Here is a 23,571-nt window from a genome sequence, read left to right as displayed (position 1 = left end):
AGCGAGGTCAGCTTTGTTCCTGCCTGCCTCCCACCTGGACCACCAAGGCACTGCCTTATTGCTGACCTTCAGCAGTGGAGGATTCAGTGGTGGGCTGAAGCACAGAGAAAATGGTGTGGAAAACCAAATGCTAGCATAAGAAAACAGGGAGGAGGAAAAATTTCTGTGTGTCTTACACAGTAGTCTATTGTCTTGAAGTTTATAACAATAAATGTGTGAAAGCTAGCAGTCAAAAGTAATCCACAAAGCTCCCCAAAGTTCCTTTCAGACTTGCTTCCAGTTCTTGTGGGTTTGCAGGCAATGTCCTAGTCAACATTTCCTCCAAACTTGCTTTGTAGAAAATTCAAAACTAATAAGGTTTGGATATATAAAGTACTGTACCATCAAATGTGCAAACTAGAGAAATCAGTCCATTATTGTTGAAGATTTTTTTGATCATTCATGCACCTTTTTTTGTATTCATAAAGTAGAGATAAAAAGTTTTGCTTTAATAACACTCAACAAGCACTCTAAAGCCTCAAGCACAAAAAACACACCTCTCCCTCACCTTTTCTCAACCGCATGATCTCCTTAATTACATCTTCTGGACTCAGGAGGAGACTGCATGTTAAACAGATGCACGGTCAAAATACTGTGGAGGGAAAAGCTTCAAAGAGAAGTTAGTTGGTTATCTGTGTGATCAGCTTACGTCCACACATGCAGTGAGGGACTCCAAGCAGAACTACCTGAAGACCCAGTTGTGCAAAAAAGTCTCCCAGAGTCCACACTTATGTCAAGGACTGAAGGACAGCTTTTCCCAAGTACAACATTTAGATCATTTCAGCAGTAGCACTGTGTTATACTGGTGACATGTAACTAGGGCCTATGTCAGAAGCTCAGTGCAAGAGAGATCACAACGGATCTTAACACAACTAGAAGACCACCAAACCTTTAGCCATTTGTGGTAGAGATGGGGAGTTGTTGGTCCTATGAATTCAGTCATGTCAATATGAGAAGATAGCACAACTCATTTGAGAATGCACAACAACTTATAAAGACAGGGAGGGAAAAGGTAGAATAATCTCATTCAGCTGAAGCTGAAGTTCAGCACCAGCAGTTGCTTTGGAATAACACTGTCTGGGGAAGGGAACAGAAGCTCTAACCCTCAAAAGCTGTAAACTGTACCCAAAGAACAGTTTCTATAGAGAATTCCCCAAAGAGCTATAGAAAAGCAAGTTGCTAGAGGTTCAGAAATACCCTGATCATCCTGGATTTAAATGTGTACACTCTGGTGCCAAAGTCCCAGTGGCTCCCAGAAGAAGTGTGATCCTACACAAAAAAAAAAAAGTATCTCTTCAGTTAAATTTAACTGAGATTTGAGATTAACTAGCAATAAAAAACAGAAGTTTGGCTTGCTGCAGAGTAAGCCTAAAATGTGGTTTATTTCACTAGGGAAGTCCAGGTTCTTTTCAGATTCCTTTGCTTGAGAACAACATCCCTCACTGAAACTGAACAATACTGTGAGAGACACAAGAGCTAAGCTGCACATGGGGAGTGCTTTGTCATCTAAGCCTCCAATCAGTTGAGAAGTCTGGGAGAAGAAACAGAATGATGCAGCTACAAGTAACTACACAACATGCCCTGGAACCAAAGTTTCTTTGGTCATACGGGAGCCATGAAAGAAAACTAACAAACAGCCAGACCTATATTTGCTGCCCCTTTCTTTGCTCTGGGCTAGGGCAAAAGAGAAAAGTACGTCTCAGTATCTTAAACTGGAATGATCCCCAGGGAAACCTCTGGAACTACCACAGAAGTAGTTGTCAACATCCAAGGCTGAGTGCGCAACACTTCTGGATGATCCCAGTTCAAGACAGATCACTGGTAAGACACCAGTCTCGTTCTCATGAACAACTAGTCAAATGCCAGGCCAATAGTCACTGGAGTAAAAGTTCCAGGGGGAATATGCGAATCTGACTTCAGTGCACCAATTCCACAGGTTTTCACTTTGCTTGCTGATCTCAAAAAGTAGAGGGGAAAACATCCATCATTCCCTGACTGTGGTGAACTCAGCATAGGAGAGATCTCTCTGAGCTCACATTGATATGAAGCTGGAGGAAAACTGAGTAGTGTACAACCAAGCAAGCTGGCAGTGCTGGGCCTTTGATGAGCTTCCTCAATTCAAAGCGATAGTCATCTGCTGTTACTGAAATTAGAAGGCCAAAGTATATATTACCACACATATTATCTCATACCAGGCATCTGCAGAGTCCAGAACTTCCTGAAGTACTGGCAGAATCACTATGGACAACAGACATATGCAGAATTTAAAGACAAGTCTGTACACAACACACACAGTCTTGCATGGAGGTCATGTAAGTACAAGCTCTGATGTAGACCCAATGGCTAGACAAGCTTGTTTTCATGGAAGGACAGCTCATGAGATGATCAAAAAAAGAAGATAGTGATCTTGTAGAAGCAAACCCATAGTGTTAAAGAATTCTGAATTGCTCTTATGACTGCCAAACACAGATAACAGAATTTCTGCACACAGCGCTAAAGAGCTTGGAACATTCAGGGAATGAAGCATCACCAGTACTTTGCTGGGGATACATCCCTTCAAAAGAGATTATCCCGATAAAGTACTCCCTGTTTTCTCCTAAAAATCTTTGTGAGGTCTTTGGTCTTGAGTAGGAGCAAAACAGCAGGATCCCCAAACAAAGTAGTCCTGCATCTAAAAGAAAGCATAAACATGTCTCCAACAAGAGATGTACAAACAGTGGAAAAAGGAATCTTGTAGTCTCACAAGTCAGTCATCCCTTTAGTACTTCACTTAGTGAACAGACAAAATTATTCATTTTGCAGATGTAGTCATAAAAGACTCCCAAAAAGAGAAATATTTAGATTTTGTTCTTTCCATCAACAAAATCTCAAAGCACTATGGAAAATAAGTATTTTCTAATTTGTAAAACAGGAATAGCAGCTGTTTATTTCTTTGAAAAGTTACTGTTGGCCCATGAAACTTGAATTCCTTTCTGTGTTTTCAAAATAATTGCCCCTCTCAACAAAGCCTTAGAGCATAGGAGTCTCATCTACTCTTTGATGCAGTTCCAACTCCACTGTTCCAGGAAAGCTGTTCCATACTGCTGTGACTGAGTATACGCTACCTGATTTTTCCAAAACACAACATTCCATCATCCATATAAGACAATTTTGTTTGGACATTACATTTTGAGATAACAGGGAAAGCACATAGATCATTAGTTGGATGTTCCTTTTGTTACCACATTTTCTTTTGAGCATGAAAAAACCTATATACATATCATTAGCAACATATACTCCAAGAACCTTCAATTTCATTTAAAGAGGGTAACACTAAAATAAGATGCACTCTGCTTTACACCTCTTCATAGTGCCTGAGCATCTGTCTTTAGTTCTGTGGTACAAGCCTCGGTTAAGGACAGACTCTGTGTCTTATGTGCTATAGAACTACCTCCTATAAAGCCTAGAATCCAACTGTCTCTCCCCTACAGGGGCTTTGCACTTCAAAGATAACATGAAAGTCACACTTCAGACTTGTGTAATGTCCCCCCATGACAGAGGTGATGAAGCATGTTGCCACAAAAGTAGCCAGGAATTCCTGTATTATGGATGCTAACAGTCCCAGACTCTTCTAACAGCTGTATACAAGCCCCTGTAGTCATCAGGCTGTTCATAATTGTACTGCAGCACAGCCCACCCAAACACCTGGAACACAACAGCAGATTGTCATCACTTTTTAATATTCTAGGGAGGTTTTCCCTTAGTAATGACAACTTGCAATGATGTGTTATCCCCAACAGCAAGTTCAAAAGGCATGCATGCAGAAACATTATGTTCAGTCTATGCAGCTTCATTTGATCCAAAACCAGTTTGGGGTTTTCTCCTAACTTTTAGGAAGCTCAGCCCAGCCCAGCTCTCGGGAGACAGGCATTTCTAAGACCAGATCTATTCCAGCCAAGTAAGAGTCCAAGAGTAAGTGTAACAGGACAGAGCTCCAGCGCTACGGTAGCTGGTCCAAAATTTCCACTCTAAATCCTGAGAAGTGGCGGGGAAGCATGCAAAACCCAGTCAAATTGGAACAACATAGTTTTAAATAAGTTTAGCTTCATGTAGCACAAGCAGTGAAATTGTTATCTTTCAATGAAAGAAACAGCTCTACTGCCTGCAGTACAAATCTTACTTGTAGCTTTTCCAGCGGCACAAACAATTGAGGACATTCCCTGATGGGCAGCAAAGCTTTGCAGCAGCTGCCCTTTCACTACCATATTTGAAACTCTGCTGAGATAGTCTCTACTTTACCTAGCTCTCCATTACCACAAGGCCAAACTCCCCCAGGCTATTTCTGACAGGGTAAGGGAAGTTGCAAACTGATAGTTATTGCGCAGTGGTGGGTTACGCAGCCTGGCTCCCTGTGGGAAGTGAAGTGGAAGCACAGGGGGAAATGCAATGCCCCCGAGTTTCTCAACACAACCCTGGTGATGGCTGCACCTTCCTCTGCTTTCAAAGGGCACCCAAATTCAAGTAGAATCTGCTCTAAATATTGATTTAGAGCATATGTAGTTTAAACAGAGTTTACAAGGATAGCATTTTTTGATCTTCTGTCTATCCTCTGAAGGGAGACCATGAAAACAAAAAACAACATTAAGTCATTAAAAAAATAATTGTTGTAGTCCTCAGCAATTTTTATTTCCCTTTCCTTCACTAAACATCTGGTTTTTGTTAGAAAACACTGTAAAATTATTTTCCAAAACCTTTGACATGCATTCTGCTCAATAGGTCCCAAAAGCTCGGGAAGGAGAGCTTCAAACCAAGTAACAGTTGTTATTTATTAAGCTCTACTAATGAAATCGGTCTAACCATTTTCTTTTGTCTAACCATTCCCTACTATTTGCAAGGGCAAGGGGATAGGGACTTAGCATGTTAAGATGATGCTTATTTAATATAAGAAAAGGACATTACACCAAGGAAACTATTATTCAAGCAGACTCAGTCTGATGAGCCAAGAAAAAGCTGCCTCTGCACAACTCAGGACTCTCAAGATACCTCTGTGATTAAGTTACTTCAGAACAAATTATTGCTCCATGAACTGATTACACCATAAATAAGCCCAATAGGAAAGAGAGAAGCCACTGACAGACACAGCATCCTCCTGACAGCAGCTGAGCTCTATAGCTCTCATCCAGAATGAACACCAAAAAGCTGTCAATGCCAAAAGGATTTCTGGTCTTTTTAGTCAAAATTTACAAAGTACATCAAAGCAGATGCAGTATCTACAGTAGATAACTAATCACAAGAATCCTATACTTTCATTTTCTCTTGCCACTCAAAGCACAAATTGCAGCTCTCTCCCCGACCTAATAATTATTTGTATGGCTGCATTTTGTTCTTCTCCAGTAGCAGCATGAAACTTGATTTGAGCTGCAGGAACCCAGCCAGTGACTATACAAGCTGCTGTTGTGACAGCAGAAAGCAGAAGCCAACTCGGCAGGTAATTGGACTTGAAGTCAGAAAGATCTTCCCCAATCAGCTTGAAATAGTAATTTCATAGGGGAGAAAAGAGGCTGTCTTTATCTATCACAGGTTACCAAAGGAAAACTTTGCTCCCAAGACAGACAGACATAATAAATACCAAGACATACCACCATAAAAAGGTATTGTGTGGGGGTTTTGTACTCTGCAGCAATTCAAAAGACATTTACAATCTATCAAATCAGTATTAAGAACGCAACCACCTAGGTTTCAAAGCACAAGCTTCACTTTTTAGAAAGAAGTACTTCTAGTGCTTGCTAGTTATATTCTCTTGTCCACTGACTTAGTACTTTGGAAGGTCTCCAGTACTGTACATGGCTGTTACAACAGAATTCATTCATGCTTCCAGAGTAATCCTACGGAATCCTGGAAGGATAATGTCAACAATTAATGCTTCCTAATGCCATACTTCAAGTTACTCAAATGCACACGAAGCTCCTTCGTCATTTTTCTAACCTTCACATCCATGGAAGTAACTCCAAAGCATCTGAAACCAATAAAGAAAGCTAAACGCATGCACACCTAAAGTCATGGGGGATTACATGACTGGATTGTTCAGCATCACCAGTAACCTCATGCCAGCTGCCAGCACCCCCTTCACTTGGAGCTGAGGGGGTTCTCTCCCACTGCTCCACAAGAACAACAACTCCAAATAACATCCAACAAGGAGTTAGTGATGGCTATGAAGAGGAGGAAACAGGAGTGAAGATCCACTTGCGTTTGCACAGAGGGAAGTGTTAACCTAACAGCCCACTGAATCAACAGATTGGATGTTCAACATCCAATCTGTTGATTCATGTACATGAACATCTTTGCTTAGCAGAAATTAGGATCATACAGTTTTATTTAGACAGGGCATATTATTCACCTACTTAAGGTCTGAAAGAAAGCTAATACTGTCCTCAAGTATTATTCTACAGTGATATTAAGCAGGTTTTGTTTTCAGTTACAGATGCCTTTTTCCCTGTCAAATATGTATACCCCCAGAGCAAAACACCTCGAAACACCCCAAGATACAAAAAAACCTTTAAAAACCTCCCATATTCCTCCTCCTCAAAATGTAGTAAACTCCCTCATTCCCAGGTGGTTATTCTGAAAACTTACATCCCCTTCTCACTTGAAGTTTAGCACTCACTGGAAAATTTCTGCACAAGTAAACCCCTTTAATCATTTCAGACACCAGCAAACCTAGACTTGAGTTCCACAGCATTAACTATTGTGCATTGAAAGCAACAGTTAAAACAACTCAACCAAACAAGATAAACACTAACTTTTGATTTTGTTAAATAGCTCTAATAACTTGTAAATAAAAATCAGCAATCCTAGCTATGTCATGATGAGCTAGTAGCAAACTTAAGAGTTTGGTAGTCAGAGGAAGGTTTTCACAGATCATATGGATCATGACTGATGATCATGAGACCTAAGTCAATGCAAGGAATGGCCTCTCCTCTGACTTGACCATTTTGAAAAACTCTCTGGTCTAGCAAAGGGGATTATTAAAATCTTGAATAAGGTTCATACACAGTTCATGAAGTCTCACACTTCTCCCCATCCCCACCAAGCAAGACACAGCATAAAAGTTTTGAGCCTCCTTTCTTACAGTAATACCAATTTTGACAATTCTGGAAAAAGTCTGTCTCAAACAAGCAGTCTGTTTTATAAAATAGGGAACACTAGAAAATTTCCTGAATGGTGCTGAAATATGGAGTTAATAAAATAGGTTTAAAGTCAAGTACATGATGCTGAAGAGATGCATGCATATTTTAACAGTGTTCTGAAAAAACTTGAGATTTATTACCCCAAGCAGTGCTTTACCCCAAAATATACCCATTACCCTCAGAAGGCCAAAGAATTCTGAATTTTCTTTGGCACCTCCAGAAGGCAGAGTGGCAAAAAACAAGCACTCCAGTAGAAAAAACAAAAGGCACTGATTCATATGCAATTAGCTCAGCTAAATTTACTACTGAAACCACTGCTACTCCAGCTGTCCTTGACACCTGCATAGCAGGGACAATGGAACATGACAAGCATCCTCTTACGATCTATTACGTTTTCAGGCTGACACACTAGCTGAAAATTGGTGACAGTTACAGTTCTTGAGCTGCTGCATTAATGGAATTCACACAAAAACAGCTATGCACCTTATTCAAGCACCCATGGCATAGCAGAGACAAAACAAATGGAGACAGTCAGTGCTTTACCCACCTCTGCTAAATCCACCACCCAAAAAGCATCAGTACTCTAACATGTTTCCTTCTACTCAAAGATTCGGTTTACACAGTGATAGACAAGCAAAGGAAAACAGAGAACTAGTATCTGAAAAGTTAGAAGGAAGGGTGTAAAGGGAGGAAACCTGTTAATATCCTGTGCAGCACAAGTTTCCACTGTTTCATCTTCCTTAAAGAAGAGTTAAACTGAAAGACTGAGAACAGAACAAAGCTTTTGAGGTCAAGTTGCACATTATTTTCTGAGAACAAAGCAGCTCACTCTTTTCTTTGTTAGTCTATTTTTCTGCAATCATTAACAAAGTTGTATGCAGAAACCATTCCTAGTAAAACAGACTTAAGCTCTGCTGTCTAAGATGTCAGAAAAGCCTACAAAACTGTCTTAAAACGTAAGTGTCCTTTCTCTGCATCAAAAGAGCACTAACAGAAATCCACTGCATCACTGTTCTGGCACACATCCACCAGCCTTGCCCCAGACAACAGTATAAATACACAAAAGCTCTTTTATAAGGGTTCAGAGAAAGTGCAAAAGAATGCATTCAACCTGACATATCTACCTGAATCCAAATCCTCAAAGGAGGGGCTTTAATGTCTCAGACCCTATGCTATCTTTATAATGGCACTAATTTGTACAGCACACATTTTATCTGCACTACAATAACAACACAGATGAACATTAACCAGATATTTTGCGGTGTCTGCCAGGTGTTTAAATATTTTGCAACTCAAATGCCGAAATACTATCTGCAGTCCAAATGCTTAAGATTATCCAGTGAGAACATGTGTATATTTCCAACAGCTATGCAAAACACATTTTTTTAATTTGTTACATTTTAAGCAACAGACCACAGTTACCAACATGCAAATATATACTACAGGCCTATTTCGAAGGTTGACTTCATCTGAAAGATTCAACTCACAAATGTGTTCATTTTGAGAACACAAACACTAAAAGATATTTACAGAAACTTTTAAGCCAAATACATATCTATCTGCACTAGGCAGGCCCTATACAATTTTTAAAAAAACAAGCTCTAATATTGTGTATTTGACATTTGTATAGTTTTGGTGTATACTGTGTACGATATGTATTATAAAAGAAAGCATAATCCTACACTATACATTAATCTCCTCTTGGTCTAAGTTAGTCAACACACTTCTGAAAATGGTGTAGGTTCTCTCCCTCCCCCAATCTGTATTTCAGTAAAAGTGATGTATGCCTCTTACAAACCATCCACTTTTGTGAGTGTCACTACAGGACTCCTCCTCCAGTTTGGCCTAGTCACCTTTTTCTTCTAGAAAACAGGCTTTGAGAAGTGATAGCATGACTTTTTGCAGCTTGAAGTATGTTCCACCACCAGAACTCTAATCTGGACAGTTCTATACATCAGTATATCACTGTTAACATATTTGCCTTACTGCTTTTCCTACTTCACTTACACTAAACTTCAGGTAAAAACATATATAATATCACTTTTAGCAACAAAAATTAAAGGCCCAGAGGGACACAACTGTATCACAACTATACGGCTCAGATGAAACAGTCAGCACTGACAAAGTCAGCTTTCTGAACAGGGGCAGAAAGGTCAGATTATCTCGTATTTGAGGTTAAAGACTATTTTAAACAGGTAACTGGATTAAAGACGTACACCCCCAGAAAGAAAATCCACTGCAGACTTCTCATTAAAACACATATACCTGATTACCACAGAATCAACCGGCAGCAAGGTAAATCAGCTGTAACATGTGAGTTGTTCTCCCAAGATATCTGCAGGATCATCAGAAAAACAGGGTTTGCCCCATTGTCACATACCTTTGATGCTTGAGGAGTAGAAATGACGTGAACGGTGCTGGGCTTAACTCCATTTGCCTTCGGTCGCTTATAAAGGGCAAATCTGCTTTTCCTGCGTCCTCTGTCACCATTAGGGAGGGATCCATTATATCTAGAAGTAAACAAAAAAGTTTGGCATAAACCACCACCAATTTGGTATACAGGAAAAGAAAACAGAAACTTGGCTGCAGTATCCTGTCATCAAATGCACCAGCAAAAATTAACAACCATGGTAAGTTTCGTTCTTGAATTATGAGCATTCAAATGTTCTTTAACCTAACAATGGTTGAAAATTCATACATCATTAATAAGGTAATAAACTACAAATTAAATACTGAGTTGTTCAGCCACAGAAATACTTCTTCACCTTTAGAATTAAAGGAATTTTGGAAGAACAAATCTTCTCTGTATTTCTGAACACAGGGAGTTTAAAAAATGTTTTTACCCTACCATCCCCCTTCCCCACATCTCATGCAGAAATGGAGAAGACAAGAGGAAGAACATCAGTGTTTTGGAAGAACAAAGTAATTCAGGGGCAAGTAAAACTAAATAAAAGGGAATTTTACTCTACTCGCATAGGTTTTTCTTGTTGGCTTTTCTTACCCTTTTTTCTTCCTCTGAAACTCTAATCCTAAAGGCTTCATCTATTATTAAGGAAAGAGGATGCAAGTGTTTTTAATTTATGTGTCTACACCTATACCTGTAATGACTTCTTTTATCAGGTGTAACATAGTAGCCTTCAACAGTTCTTTCATCTTTCTCTGAGGACAGAGACCCAACAGATTAATTATTCAGAGAAGTCTTAAGCCTCAAGGGGACATAGCTCCTTCTGAAGGGAAGGGATCAACTGGAAATTTCTATGCAATGTATAAGCATTGAATTCACCGCCACCCCACTCCGAAGGTTTAGGACAGGTAGATATTCTCATCACAGCACTGTCGTCTGTAACATTCTTGCTAACTCTCAGCTGGTCTAAAATCTCAGGGCTTTGCTTCACTGTATAGATGCCTCTTCCATTCCTGATCCTCAGAGATTTCAAACTTTTGCCAGAAGAACTACAGATGTTATTCCACTTATAAATCTCATTTGTCTTACCGGTAAGATCTATTCTACACTGGTCATATGTATCCCTCTCCTACAGTCTTTATGATTAAAAGCTAACATCACAGTCAGGAAAAGAATCTGAAAAGGAGAAGGAAGATTTAAAGATGACTAACTCCCTGAAAAGCAAAAGAGGTTAAAATAAAAGTTAGGAGAACTTTTTAAAGATACACTTAAAAGTAGTTCAGCTCTACATCCACCACACCATCTGCAGATTAAAACTATTTGTTTACAGCCCTGCGAAAAGCCAATAGTCATTCACTGCTCAGGCTGCAAGAGCTGTTCTGTGACATCCATTGACTAGGAAAAGCAATGCAGTAACCCAGAATCTTTTTTTTCTTATCATTACAGTCTGTATATGTAACTAGTTTGTGTAATGACAGTGGAGAGCCTCGTATCCTTTTGCAAACAAATGAGAACTGGGTAGTGGATGAAAGTAAGTGGTCTCATTGTTAAGGTTCTGGAGCACTGCCCTACGGAAGGCCGGCTGCTGACTTCAGGCAAGGATCGCCTGCTGTCACACAGGAAAATAGTTTAAAACTTCACATGCATGGTGTCCAAATACCAGTGGCCTGAACTGCAGGACTGCTGAATATTTGTGTGCACAAACAAGAACAGATTTAAGATTGAAATAATTTCAATTTTAAGTACTCTAAACCATGAAAACAGACTTTTTTTAACACATATTTAATACGCTATATTAGAGACACCTAAGTTAAGAGCTTTTTCAGATGGTCTACAATTGAACTTGTTTTCCCACTTCCATTTTCATAGGGAAAACTACTGTGTTTTTCTGGAATATTAAAAGATATTCCCCAAGACAGCAGAAAAACAACAGGAGTAAATCACTGTTATTTCGTATCAGGCCTACTCATATCTGGAAACTTGTTGTTAACCCTACACAAGAGAAGAGTAGCACTCAGTTAACACAGCAGATCCTCATCACAAGAGACAAATAGCTAGAAAGATATACCAATATGATCCACAGGCTACTTAAATACCAGCCCTCAAAATAGGAATGATTTGATTCTGCAGCTTGAATCTTCCTAGATATATACACGTGCTTTCTTTCAAAGACATTACCACGAACCTGTCAGCAAGTTTTAACTTGCCTGAAGACAACATTCTTCCTGCAAGTATTTTTATCTGAAAACCTGAGAAAGCAGTAACTCCTTCAGAAATACATATATATATAAAGTAGTATCAACATTAGCTTTATATTTTGTAATTAAAACTTTTGTATTTGTGTAACTGTTAAGCAGTACTGAATTTAAGTAGTTCCACTGAAAGTTAAAACCAGGCTAGTGGGGTTATTTTGTTTTTTCTCATGTTCACAAAACAATTATAACTGGGAAAGGCCACTTGATTTCATTTAAGGTCTCTGTGGGATTTAATTATCTTTCCAAAAAAGTGAAAGAAAGAAGCCAATCAAGGTTTAAAAGCCTTCTGGAAACTTTAAATAGGAGGAAAAAAGCAAAGTGAAAGTTTAATTCACTCATCCTGATTAGCACTGACAAGTTTTCATGAAGGTTTTCTTTGTGCCAATTTCTAAATTTTGTCTGCACAAAAAGGCAGGAGGAATTGAGTGGTAGTTTTACTATTTTTAAAGCTTTAATTATAGACCTGCAAGTTTTATTTTGATCTGACATTGGTAAAAGGAGTTAGGACAATTACTAGGCATATGTATTTGTTTTACAGGAGAAAAAAACGAGTGTCAGAGAACTTGCCTCTTTCTTCTCCACAGCCAGCAGATGCCTTCATTTGTTTTCTAGGCCAGGACTCTCAACTTGTTCCCCAGAAGCCAGATCTCCCCATGGCACTCACGCCACACCTTTCCTTGCCACTGCCTAAACCACCCACATACCAAACAAGGGGATATCAATGCCATGGGATCTTGCCAGCTGCAACAGGACCTGCACCCACTCACTCAGCATCCCTGTCCTGGCAAGTGTGCGACTGAGATCATTCTTGAAGCGGCAGACCCACATCCACTTCTTGGCAAGTCCCCGCCTTTCTAAGCTGAGCTGTCCCACAGGACACAGTGGGTTCAGCCTTCAGGAGGAGGAACACAGGCATGGCCACCCACACCTCGCCAAGTCAGCTTTTCTAAGCATTAGCACAAGGAGCTACAGTGAGAGAGGCAGCCCTCTCCCATCCTTCATTTTTCTCAACTGTTCCGCTGAGCAGTGCCTGCGTGAGCAACAACTGTCTCCTCCCGGGCAGCAGCAAGATGGGACGGCACAGGAGGAAGAGAGAGACAAGGACTAAGGTCACAAATTCCCCATCATTGAATGCTGGGAGACTGAGCTTCCCCATAGCCAACAGGAGCTTCATAAACAGAGGCTCCTTGTTGAATCCTCTCACAACCGCTCTCCACAAGCATCAGCCCGTTTCCCTTCTCCCTGCAGCCTTCCAGTAGCTCCAGGAGCCTGATGCACTCAGGGACCAGCACATAAGCATGCCAACTTTCTGCTTTGCAATATGGCCAGCACTACCAAAGACAACCTGCAGCTGGAACTCTCCATCCCATCAAAAATCCTACAACAAATGTTGTTTCCAAAAAAATAAAACAAACTAGGAGAAATTACACTGTGCTTTTGTCAAGAAAGGTTGGACCAGGTGATCCTTGAGGTCCTTTCCAACCTGGTATTCTATGATGCTATGAAACTAAATTTCACAAAGACAGAATGACCATTTCTGAGACTATCGTGCTCACTTGCAGATCTACAGGGCACCTCTGAAGTTCACCAGATGTTCCAAAACATCGGACCAACGCAGCCCTATACTTTTTTCAAATGCTTCTCAGCGACAGCAATACTGGGGCAACTACCATTGTGAAACCTCGTGGGATAATTATCTCCGTTGATAGCACTATTCCTTGCAAATAAGGGAGTGGTGCTGGCATAGGCTATGGGCACCATAATTATCAAAGCCAGTTTCCTACAGATTTACATCAAACAGTTGAGGACTTTGGTATATAATGAAATGCAAACTCCAGTTAAGTTTTTCCCATGGCTGGGATATGTAATGAAAGACTCTCCTCTGCGTGGATTCACGGCTGACTGGAGAACAAGACCACACACGCTCTCTCCCACAGTCCGAACACTTTGGCAAGTTCCTATTTTCTACTAATCTTGTAGGAACCTACTTGACTACTTCAGAGATCATCAAGTTTTGAACCATTTGTGGGATGACTTGTTACACAAGCTGGTTTGTTTTGGTTTGCTTTTTTAAAAGGAATCACGATTAGCCAGTGGCAAAGAGTAAACAAGACCTATGTTATTTAGGACAAGACCTCTAAAAGTCTTAACCTGCACCTCAAAAAATTAAGACTTCAACTCAGGGAAGTCATCCTCAAAATTAAGTGGAATATTTACTAGCTACCAGACACAGAAGCTGCTGCTAATAGCTGATTTTTATTTTTTTTTTTTAAAACAATGCTATGAAAATACAAACTATCATAAAACTTAAATACTTCTCCATACCTATGCAACCTACCTCCTAAAAGACTACAAATTGAACAAATGTTAATTTTCACTGGTAATAATTTCCCCTGAACAAGGAAGAGTAATTTCACTTTGCTATCCTGACCTACTACTAATAGATCTACTGCACATCTTTCATTTTTAGGTGCAAACCCTCCCATTTCACAGACTTCGCTATGAACAGATGACATGCAACAGTTCAGTTGTTACCAGAGCTCTAATGAGTGAGGGAAAGCACATCTTTGCTGCACGAAACAATAAGTTGTAGAAGTGAAGTCAGACTTGAGTGAATTTTTCCTTTTAAACACATTCCAGTTCCATGGTCAGTATCATCCAGTGGTACATACTCTGCAAATATCAAAAACTCAGCTTGTGCTTACACTGTATTTTTACTATCACTGAGCCAGTGTGGGCCAACACTGCTGCCAAAAGCAGCAGTCCCACCTTTCATTTGCTAGTTTGTTCCTGCTACTTCTCTCCCTGATTCACACAAAGGGGAAACAAAACCAGATTTATGCTTTAAATTTAGTTTTAAGCCACATCAATTCCTCACTCCCCAGTTCACTGCAAAGCCACAGGAGCACTTATATTAGCAACAAGGGAAGAACAGCACAGAGGGCAGGAGAGATTCCTTTGGACGTATTGCAAATCTATAGTTCTCATGACATCTATAATGTTAGAAGTCTAAAGATACATTATTCACCTCCATAATATCCAGCCCCAGAGCTTTTCACAGCTGTACACTCAAGTCCTGACTAACTGGAAAGCCCTCTTCTGCTGAGGCATCCAACATTTACTCCCTTGAACACAGATTAAAAGGAGAAAAAGTCACATGCTAGTTTATATCAGCAAGCAAACAGAAAGCATCAACATATGCAACACTGACAACAAAATAAATGAACTTGTGTCTCCTTTAATGTAACATCACTGCTAGTACTTCATACTCTTTACACTCCCCCTCACCCCTATACTGTACTGAACAATTCATTTTGTATCTAGGAGAACTGATGCACTATTTCAGCAAAATAACTTGAATAGGTTTGGATTTATTTTTTTTTTTGGTGAAGACAATGTTTATTCTGGATGTTTTTCTGTATCAGACCTTCATAAAACAAGCAGTTGCTGTCTGCCAATTATCTGAGAATTTCAATGAAACAGAACACTGAAGTTATTCTCAAACTTAAATCTCATTGGGAAGCGTTGTCAAATAGGAAAAGCAAAGGTAAGTAGTACTTCTGTACCAACAGCCTAGTAGTGGTTTATTTTCTCCCTTGAACTCTATTCTCTGGTACTGTGTAACAGTATTACAGATATTAACTCAATATGAATTTAAGTCTAAGCTTGTCTCCAGCTGATTACTACAGGCATCAATTTCTATCTCAAAATCAGCCTCCACCACCAGAAGTATTAATTGTCAGCCTGTTCTGTAGTGAAGTTTTGGCCGTGAATGCAAGACTGCTCCCTGAACAGTATAGTGCTACACAGATGACTACAACAGAATACAACAAAAACTTTTGAAGTTTCTTGAAGGTTGGAAGGATGATACTGTTGTCCTCATCATCATCATCACCCCCCGGCACTCAACAAGCAGCCCAACAAGCCCAGACTAACCAGAAGGTTCCCTTCTGTCTTCCAAAGATGCGATTTCCCAGTTGCATCACATTGGCAAAATGTACACCTGATCACAGAATGACAGGAAACAGAGCTAGACAGAACTTCAAAGAGTTACCTAGTCCATCCATGATGTTTCTGTTTCAGTCAGTCTGGAAAACCCAAGCCTCCCCACCTTGTCTCCACATCTTTGGAGTTAAAACTCTCTCCATACACACAGCAATGGAGATGCAGGTCAAAGCAAGTCTCCTGCACTTCCTGCCAAATCCAAAGAACCTAAACAACCTGTTCTTTTTTCCTTTTCACAGCAGGCTCACATGCTAGATTTGATTCCCCATCTGATTTTTCTTTCTTTCTGAAGGAAAACATTTTAAGAAGTTACTGCAGCAAGCTAAAGTAGCCTTAAGTAGAGGATTTTGTCACTATAATAGCTACAGCAATAAGTAACTCATGGAAAAGGGCAAAGGGCTTCCATTCTTTGAGTAACAAGAGCCACTGATCCAAGACCTTTGCTTTATGTAACCTTGGAGGAAGTCCTGAATGAAAGACATGGTCCCACCTCAGACTCTGCAGGCTAAGACACCTCTACAGGCATAAATGCCTCCTAATCACTACCAGCAGTACAGCTTAATAAAGCAGTCTTCCTGCAAAGCAAGAAAATCCAAACCAGCAAGTTCCAAAGTCCCAAATAATCTCATCTCTTTTCCCAATTAAGAGCAAAGTTTTTGCATCTGTGAACTTGATTATCCCTGAGAAAGGTATGTTGGAATAGTTAATTGTGGCTATAATCAGCTTGCTTTTTTTTTTTTTTTTCCTTTGAGACAAGTGTTTGTTCTTACAACTTGCATTTGTGAAGTCGTTTTACTCTCCTAAAGCACTTTAGGAAGCATTTCCTTCTCTAGTACTTTAGCAATACTTGTTGGCATAGTGATCAATCCTGTGTTCACCACAAGCCTTCATTCCCCAACACCAAATTTTAGCACTGCCTGCTTAGTTTATTGCTACCTGTACAGTCCTACAGCCTTGAAAGAGGTTGCAGTGGTTCAGTGAAATGCAGTCTGACCTGATAACCCCTGTAGTTATTAGGCAGATTTTTCAGAGAAGGCTGATTTGCATCTCTGGCTAGTGATTAGGGGTTTTGTTTGGTTTTTTTTTTTTTTTAAGCTACCTTTCTGAAGGTGCTCCTAATTGCTCTTGCTACCATTAGGAAGCTAGCAGTCAGCTTGACCAAGAGCTATATGCTGCGCTTATGGTGCTTTTATGTTCAAGTACAGCCAGTCTCTCTCTGATCAGAATCAGAAGTGTGGATTAGCTGAACACATGGCTAAAAGGTTATACACACTATGAAAAAAAAAAATAATCTTACAGAGGCACCTACAAAAGATCAGGTAAGCTAGAACCTACTTCCCTCCTTCACTGGGTATACAAAAATGTTGAAGCTTATCTACTGATAACACTACAAGAAATTGCATGTGAAGTAGCTGGGGTTCTCCAGGGTGACCCTGCTTCTCCCTTGGTGCTCTGGAAGAGAACTGGCAGCTCTTTGGTTTTGTACGTACCTGACTGAGGGCAAAAAGTCTATTTCTGGCTGCTATGGCCTCTTCTCATTGTTGTCATCCCTCTTGCCAAGTGATGAGAGCGCCTAGTACACTATAGTTCAGATTATCTCATAGGCTGCTTTTCAAACTATTCCACTCCACACATTCCCTCCACTGTCAGCAGAACCACCCCGCTGTTATAACAACTATAACATAGTAGTTTAAAAAAAAAATCAAGTTTGTTTTAGGAAGAATATTTATAGAAAATACAGCTGGCTAATGTTCATGCACATTTAGTTTACATAATATAGGCAATTCAAGAAAATATATTCCTGATCTATATAAACTTTACCCTATACAAGAAGTTAAAGGATGCTATTGGCTTGCAAATACCAAATCAATTGTGTAAGAAGTGCTTTTAATCAGCTTTATTTACAATACACACCCAGCTTCCTTCAAAAGTACCAAACCTCTCTGCTATTTTGGTACTCTCCCCTACCCCTCACTGATGTGGGAAAATAGAGTAAGAAAATATGGAAGCAAAGTAGCAAAATCAACCAGTCTCAAATTGAGGAGTACAAGACTGAGGACTTTATTACTCTAACTACTTGTAACATAAGACAACCTGAGATCCAGGAGTATAGTTTGGACACTCACATAAACTAGCAGGTATTCGTTCTGGGGTGGGAGAACTTACTATAGAAAATTCTTACAACTTTCTTTGACCATATTTTTTTTAGCAAGTGGTTGTTACTTGCCCCAGATTATTCTTCCAGAAAATTTTTTACTTCTGCTTTTATGAAATCAAGGACAGAGACCCTTGCCATCACTTCTGAAAGACATAAGTTTCTGTAGAAGTTTCTATTGGCATTGCAACCTTAGTTTAAAGAAATTCAAGATCTGCAACTGCATGTGTTAATGACAAGGTGGAAATAGGTATTTCAAGAGGCAGTAGTGAAGGATATTTGCTGCATAGGCTTCTGCAAGACAACTATATAGGCAGCACAAGAATTTGATTAAAAGCTAATGCTCTAGAAGAGTCTAAAACAGCATGCTGATGCAGACTACTAGAGCATCAGGATAAGTTTCAATTAAAGCAGTCAAATAACCTGACAGTTGCAAACAACTTAATAGCTGAAAACCTGCACAGGCAGCCCAGTCAAGCACTATAGCCAGAGAAAAGAATGATTATAGTCTCACATACAATATATTTCTTAGAAGCCATCTGTAACCATGATACTGGTAGGGAAAAACAGCAGCTACCTTTAACAGGGAAAAAAAAAAAAAAAAAAAAAAAAAAAACAAACACCAAAACTCCACTTTTATGATACTGTTATACCAATTCAAATATAAGTAATATGCCAGAAGAGCATTACAATACAAGGGGTTTTCCTTTCAGAAAGCAAAGGGTAAGGGAATCAGTTCTTTCACATAATGACTTCCTCAACAATCCTTATTTCCAACATTTTACTGCTCCCTCCAGCATTCATTTAACAAGGAGGCAATTTTATTCAGTGCTTTAAGCCCATCTCCAAAGCTGTCAACTAAAACCATTCACTACTGCATAAAACCAACAATGCTAGTGCACAGCAAAATACAGGGTATAAACTAATCAAGTTCATTTCAAAGCATGCTTTTTATTCTAGCTAAAAGAACATAAGAGGTGGTCAAAGCACCATGTTTAGAGAATCCTCTTCCCAACCCTAAACCTCTCACATTATAGAGGAAATGCTATTCATTGGAGAACTATCTATAATCTAGCCAAATGACACTGAAATTGTTTGATACAGTATTTTGTTAAACTAAATACAGATGGATATGATAGAAAGCAAGTTCCAGCTTTTACTGCATTCAAAACAAGTCAGATAAACACAAAATCCCTTTCAAAGGAAAGTACTATGCACAGCTGGGTTTTGATGCAGAGAGAGAAAAAAGTGAAGGAGGAAGACTGTTTATCCAAAACACCAGAGGCTTAGGATCCACACGCTTCTGTCTGGAAACAGTTTATAATCTTCTCTTAAACACCAGATCAAAAAAAAACCTGCAAGTTTCAGAATTAAGACAAATTAGGCTTCATATAGCACAAGGGAACAAGAGACCTCAAAACACACCTGCCCTGACATACCAAACATGCTCCCAACCTATCTACTTGTGCTACATACATGCTCGGAGGTACATAAGCAAGCTGTTCAAATGAATAGTAATAACAGCATGTTACATCTGAAACTTCACTACATTAAACATTATGGAGAAACTACATTTGATTCCAAGAACCATTTGGGCCATTAAAAAAAAAGTACAATCTAGACAATTCATTTCCTAAGCAATCAAATGCTTTCCCTAAAACACTATTAAGGACTACTTGACAGTTCACATTTTCATAAGAAAAAGTGATAGCTTTCTTATAACTTCAGTTATTCTCCAAATATAAGCAGTTTTGATATCATTTTTGTGATTCCACAGACAAGAAGTTCCAGGATGTCTGTTACAGCTTTTTCAAACACTCAAGCATGACAAGAATCTTCTTAGGTTCATTCCAGTATCATTTAGCACAGAGAAAGAGATAAAATTTGCATCCATTTTGTGAATATATGTGATCTCACAGGCAGTGTACTGAATAGAAAGTGAAGCACTCAAATACAGTATCCTGAACTGCAACATCTGTGTCAAAACCTATCAATTTTAACATTCCTTATAGTTTCCCAGGGAAGAGACAGCCTTACAATTGCACAGTTCCCTGTTCAATCCCAACTGCATAACAGAATCCCAAACGTTTGCCTCAAACAGAAAATAAAGAATTGGGTTTCCTTCTTTGTAGCACTTGCAAGCACTACTGTCTCTCTCAACACAGCAGTTTTCTTAATATCACTGATGCTGCATTATCATCACCTGCTACATCGGCTCAAGCAGTCAAAGGCAAGATAATCTACCACACAGCCTGCTCCAAGAAGATTTAGAGCAGGTAAGTAAAGAGAAAAAACAAAGAATTACCTTTCTGCCTTCTAGCACTCAGCAAGATCTAGAGGTTGAAAGTTTCCAGATGGTTATTGTAGAGGGCTGCTGCACTACCACCTAGTTGTGGACCAGATGTACCAACCTGGCTGAGAATCATTCTATGGTTACATTTAGCATGTAGTATTCAGTGTGAGTTACTGTCAGAGGTTCCTGCTTTTAATTCTTATTCTCCAAACAATATAAAAAAAGAATGGGTATTCTATGAGATAGGTGTAGAAATAAAACCGGTGAGACATAACGAACACACAGAAGGCTGGAAGAACTGCACAGCTCTAGCAGTCTGGAGAGAACCATGAATCAGTGCAACACTGCACCTAGAACAGCTAGCAGGGAAGCTAGGCAGTACCTATTGTTTGGTAACAAGTGTGTTGTGAGCCCTAAATACCACACAGGATAAATTATGCTTCATACCCAGTTTTAAAAAACCACCTTGAACCTACCAGATCAGTATGTGTACCAGAGGTACACAAGCATCATACCACAGCTGAAGCTGTGGGGTTTTTAAAAAGTCTTAATAAACCAGAAATTTACAGTGCAGCAACACCGAGAACTAGACTTAGATATATCTTCTTTAGACCTAAAACACTCTGACAATTTACTAATTCACAGCAACCTTGGGTGTTTGTTTTCATCGTAATCTAGAACAAAGTTAATCAGTCACCTCCAGCCAGGAAAAGATTTTGCAAGGTTGTTAAATGTTTACTGCTGATTAGCAAAACTAGTTCTGATCTATAAAGCTTTATGACAGCAAAGGGTTTCATTTTCACACTTACTCACAGAATTTTGAGATTTTTCTTCCCTTAAGAGGACTTCCCAAAATTTTACATCAAATAAGCATTGACCCTTTACAGGTCTCAGAACACCATCACAAATATTTAAGAATTATGAGGTATCTGCATGCACTTACTAAGAATGAATCAAAGTCACAGAAGTGATGTATTCCTAAAGCTTTTAATTTCTAAATGCTCAGAGATTCTGATCTCTAGAAGAATCTCACTATACAGCTTCTTGACTCAACTGCTTGAACAAGAGATTTTGCACCACTGCTATCTCCAGATGGGAAGGCACATTGTTCTCAGTGATGCAGCAAGACATGGTTTTATGCAAGATAACTAGACTATGCAAGACTGTGTTTGTACACAGATGCAACCACCGAAACACTGAAGCCACACTCTGAAGGTTCTATAGCAGCTAAGTTTCTTGGAGGACCAAAATTTTCACTTAGCTTATTTGCAGTGCTAACCCAGCTTGTCTACTTCTGGTTACATACTCTAGAACTGAAGTTTCACAAAATTTGCATTTATACATTCCAACAGATATTAAGTAATGCACACAAGTGGCACAATGGTTTGTAGAACAGAAAACAAGTTTAAAACCACATATAGTTCTCCCTCAAATTTTTTCCTTTGGAAATCAAGCTCTTTCTTAGCCAAAACCCACAAAGACAGTCAGCATACTATTACTATTTTTGTTCACCAGCTTTCAAAAAACAAGCCACCCCATATGTTTCTCTCTATCTAGATTTCTTTTACTTTAAAGGCAAGGATGTCCTATGGGGCAAACCAGACCAAGAACACAGAGGATCTGTTTAAAGCAATGCTTCCCAAAGTACAGGCTATAATTCCAAAGAGTATTACAGGACTTAGAAGCAGCATTCACAAGCCAAATAGAAATTCATCTGTAGAAATAAAGCTCATGAGCCCAAGACTGGAATCGGAAGTAGATTCCCCAGAAAAGCATGTCTAAAAAGAGCTAGTTCAGACACACAGAAATCAAGTAATCGATTACAGTTGGCTGGCTCAAGAGATGGCCTTTTGCCCTCAAGTTTTTATTTGACATCACTCTCCATAAGGACACCTTGGCAATGATATGCTGTTTTCAGCTGAATAGGGGAGTAGTACAATGCTAAGGAATTTTGCATCCCACTCCCCTCCAGTGCATGAGGATATGCAAGCACAGACATAACCTGAGTCTATCTCCTTTTTCTGTAGGTTTTGCAGAAACCCAAATTCTTACCTCTTCTCCCTTGCCCAGCTAAAGATACTGCATAGGCATTTCAGAAAATAAAGAGCATACTCCTTTGCTACTCTGTCAATACTTTAGCATTATATCCATAAGAATATCTGTAAGGGTTTCCCACAACCATTTTACTTTCCTCTTGCAGACCTACCGCAGCGGAAAGAGCTGCTGCACTTGCTTTCATTATGTAGAATTCTCTCAGGCAAGAGTTGCCATTGCTCTACCACCCTGAGGGGTAGCAGAAGAGAAGAACCATGTACACAAACACTCACACCCCAGCAGTCGGTTTCAATATCTTTGTCTGTAATACTCAGAGGTAAATATTCTGGAAACATCCATTATAACAGAACAAGACTGAAGTCCACTAGAGAGGCATTCCTGTCTGGACCAATCCCAAACTCCTTCTTTCAGAGTTTTGGCCAAGGACAAAAAAAAACCTAACTAGGCTATTTTACAACCACTTGGAAAGGGAGACATTTCATATCTAGAAAATTTCATGTTTATGTTGAGTTATACAGAATATTGGTCTGAGTTCTGAACTGAGCTCATAGATGAGATGCAAAAGTATGAGGCTGCTCAACTACATGGGACATAATTTGCAACTGCCAAAAAGTTTCAGGTGGTGTTCAAAGCGACTCTAAAAAGCTGGTTTCCCAAGAAAAGCAGACACTCGGAATTATTCTTCAGGGACAACTTTTTCCACTGAGCAAGAAGAGATGAACTGATCCAAAGCAAAAGTATGTATCATCACAAGACCTATGTTCTATACCAAACACTTCATGAAGCACACTTACTTAAGGCTTTTCTAGTACGCCAATAACAACCAGAAAAGTTTCTCATCCCGAGGCACTGTGCTGACTTGCACATACAAACACAATGAACATTTACTATACTGAATTTTTCTTCAAACACCTGTGACAGACCTTATGGTGTGGCCCAGGCTGTCACTATGGATTATTCTTCTACATCCAAACCTCTTCCCCCACTACTTGTGGTGCCAGAACATTTGCATCCATTCCCATTCACGGAGAGTTGACATGCCACCATTACTGCAGGCAGTAGAGGTGAAACAACAGTAGTGACAAAGACAACAATCAAAAAACAAGGAGTTTCATATGCCAGAGAACCAGCAAAGCGTGATTTCCTCTGGGTATGTGTCTTGCAGTTGGATTCCTTCTTTGTCTACTAAGGTGACAGCT

General features: G+C 39.5%; 1 protein-coding gene across 1 annotated transcript in view; it reads right to left on the bottom strand.

The window, feature by feature from the left end:
• PELI2 (pellino E3 ubiquitin protein ligase family member 2) overlaps positions 1 to 23,571 on the bottom strand; it is an 80,361-nt gene that overhangs the window by 43,069 nt on the left and 13,721 nt on the right. The window contains exon 2 of the mRNA XM_042799139.1: positions 9,586 to 9,715. Coding sequence (XP_042655073.1) covers positions 9,586 to 9,715 — 130 coding nt within the window. The remainder of the gene's footprint in view (positions 1 to 9,585; positions 9,716 to 23,571) is intronic.

This window comes from Tyto alba, unplaced genomic scaffold (genome assembly GCF_018691265.1).
Source record: "Tyto alba isolate M040663 unplaced genomic scaffold, T.alba_DEE_v4.0 Super-Scaffold_29, whole genome shotgun sequence".
In the NCBI taxonomy this organism is placed as follows: domain Eukaryota; kingdom Metazoa; phylum Chordata; class Aves; order Strigiformes; family Tytonidae; genus Tyto; species Tyto alba.
Note: the sequence above shows the minus strand (reverse complement) of the source record. Positions and strands in the feature narration are given on the sequence as shown.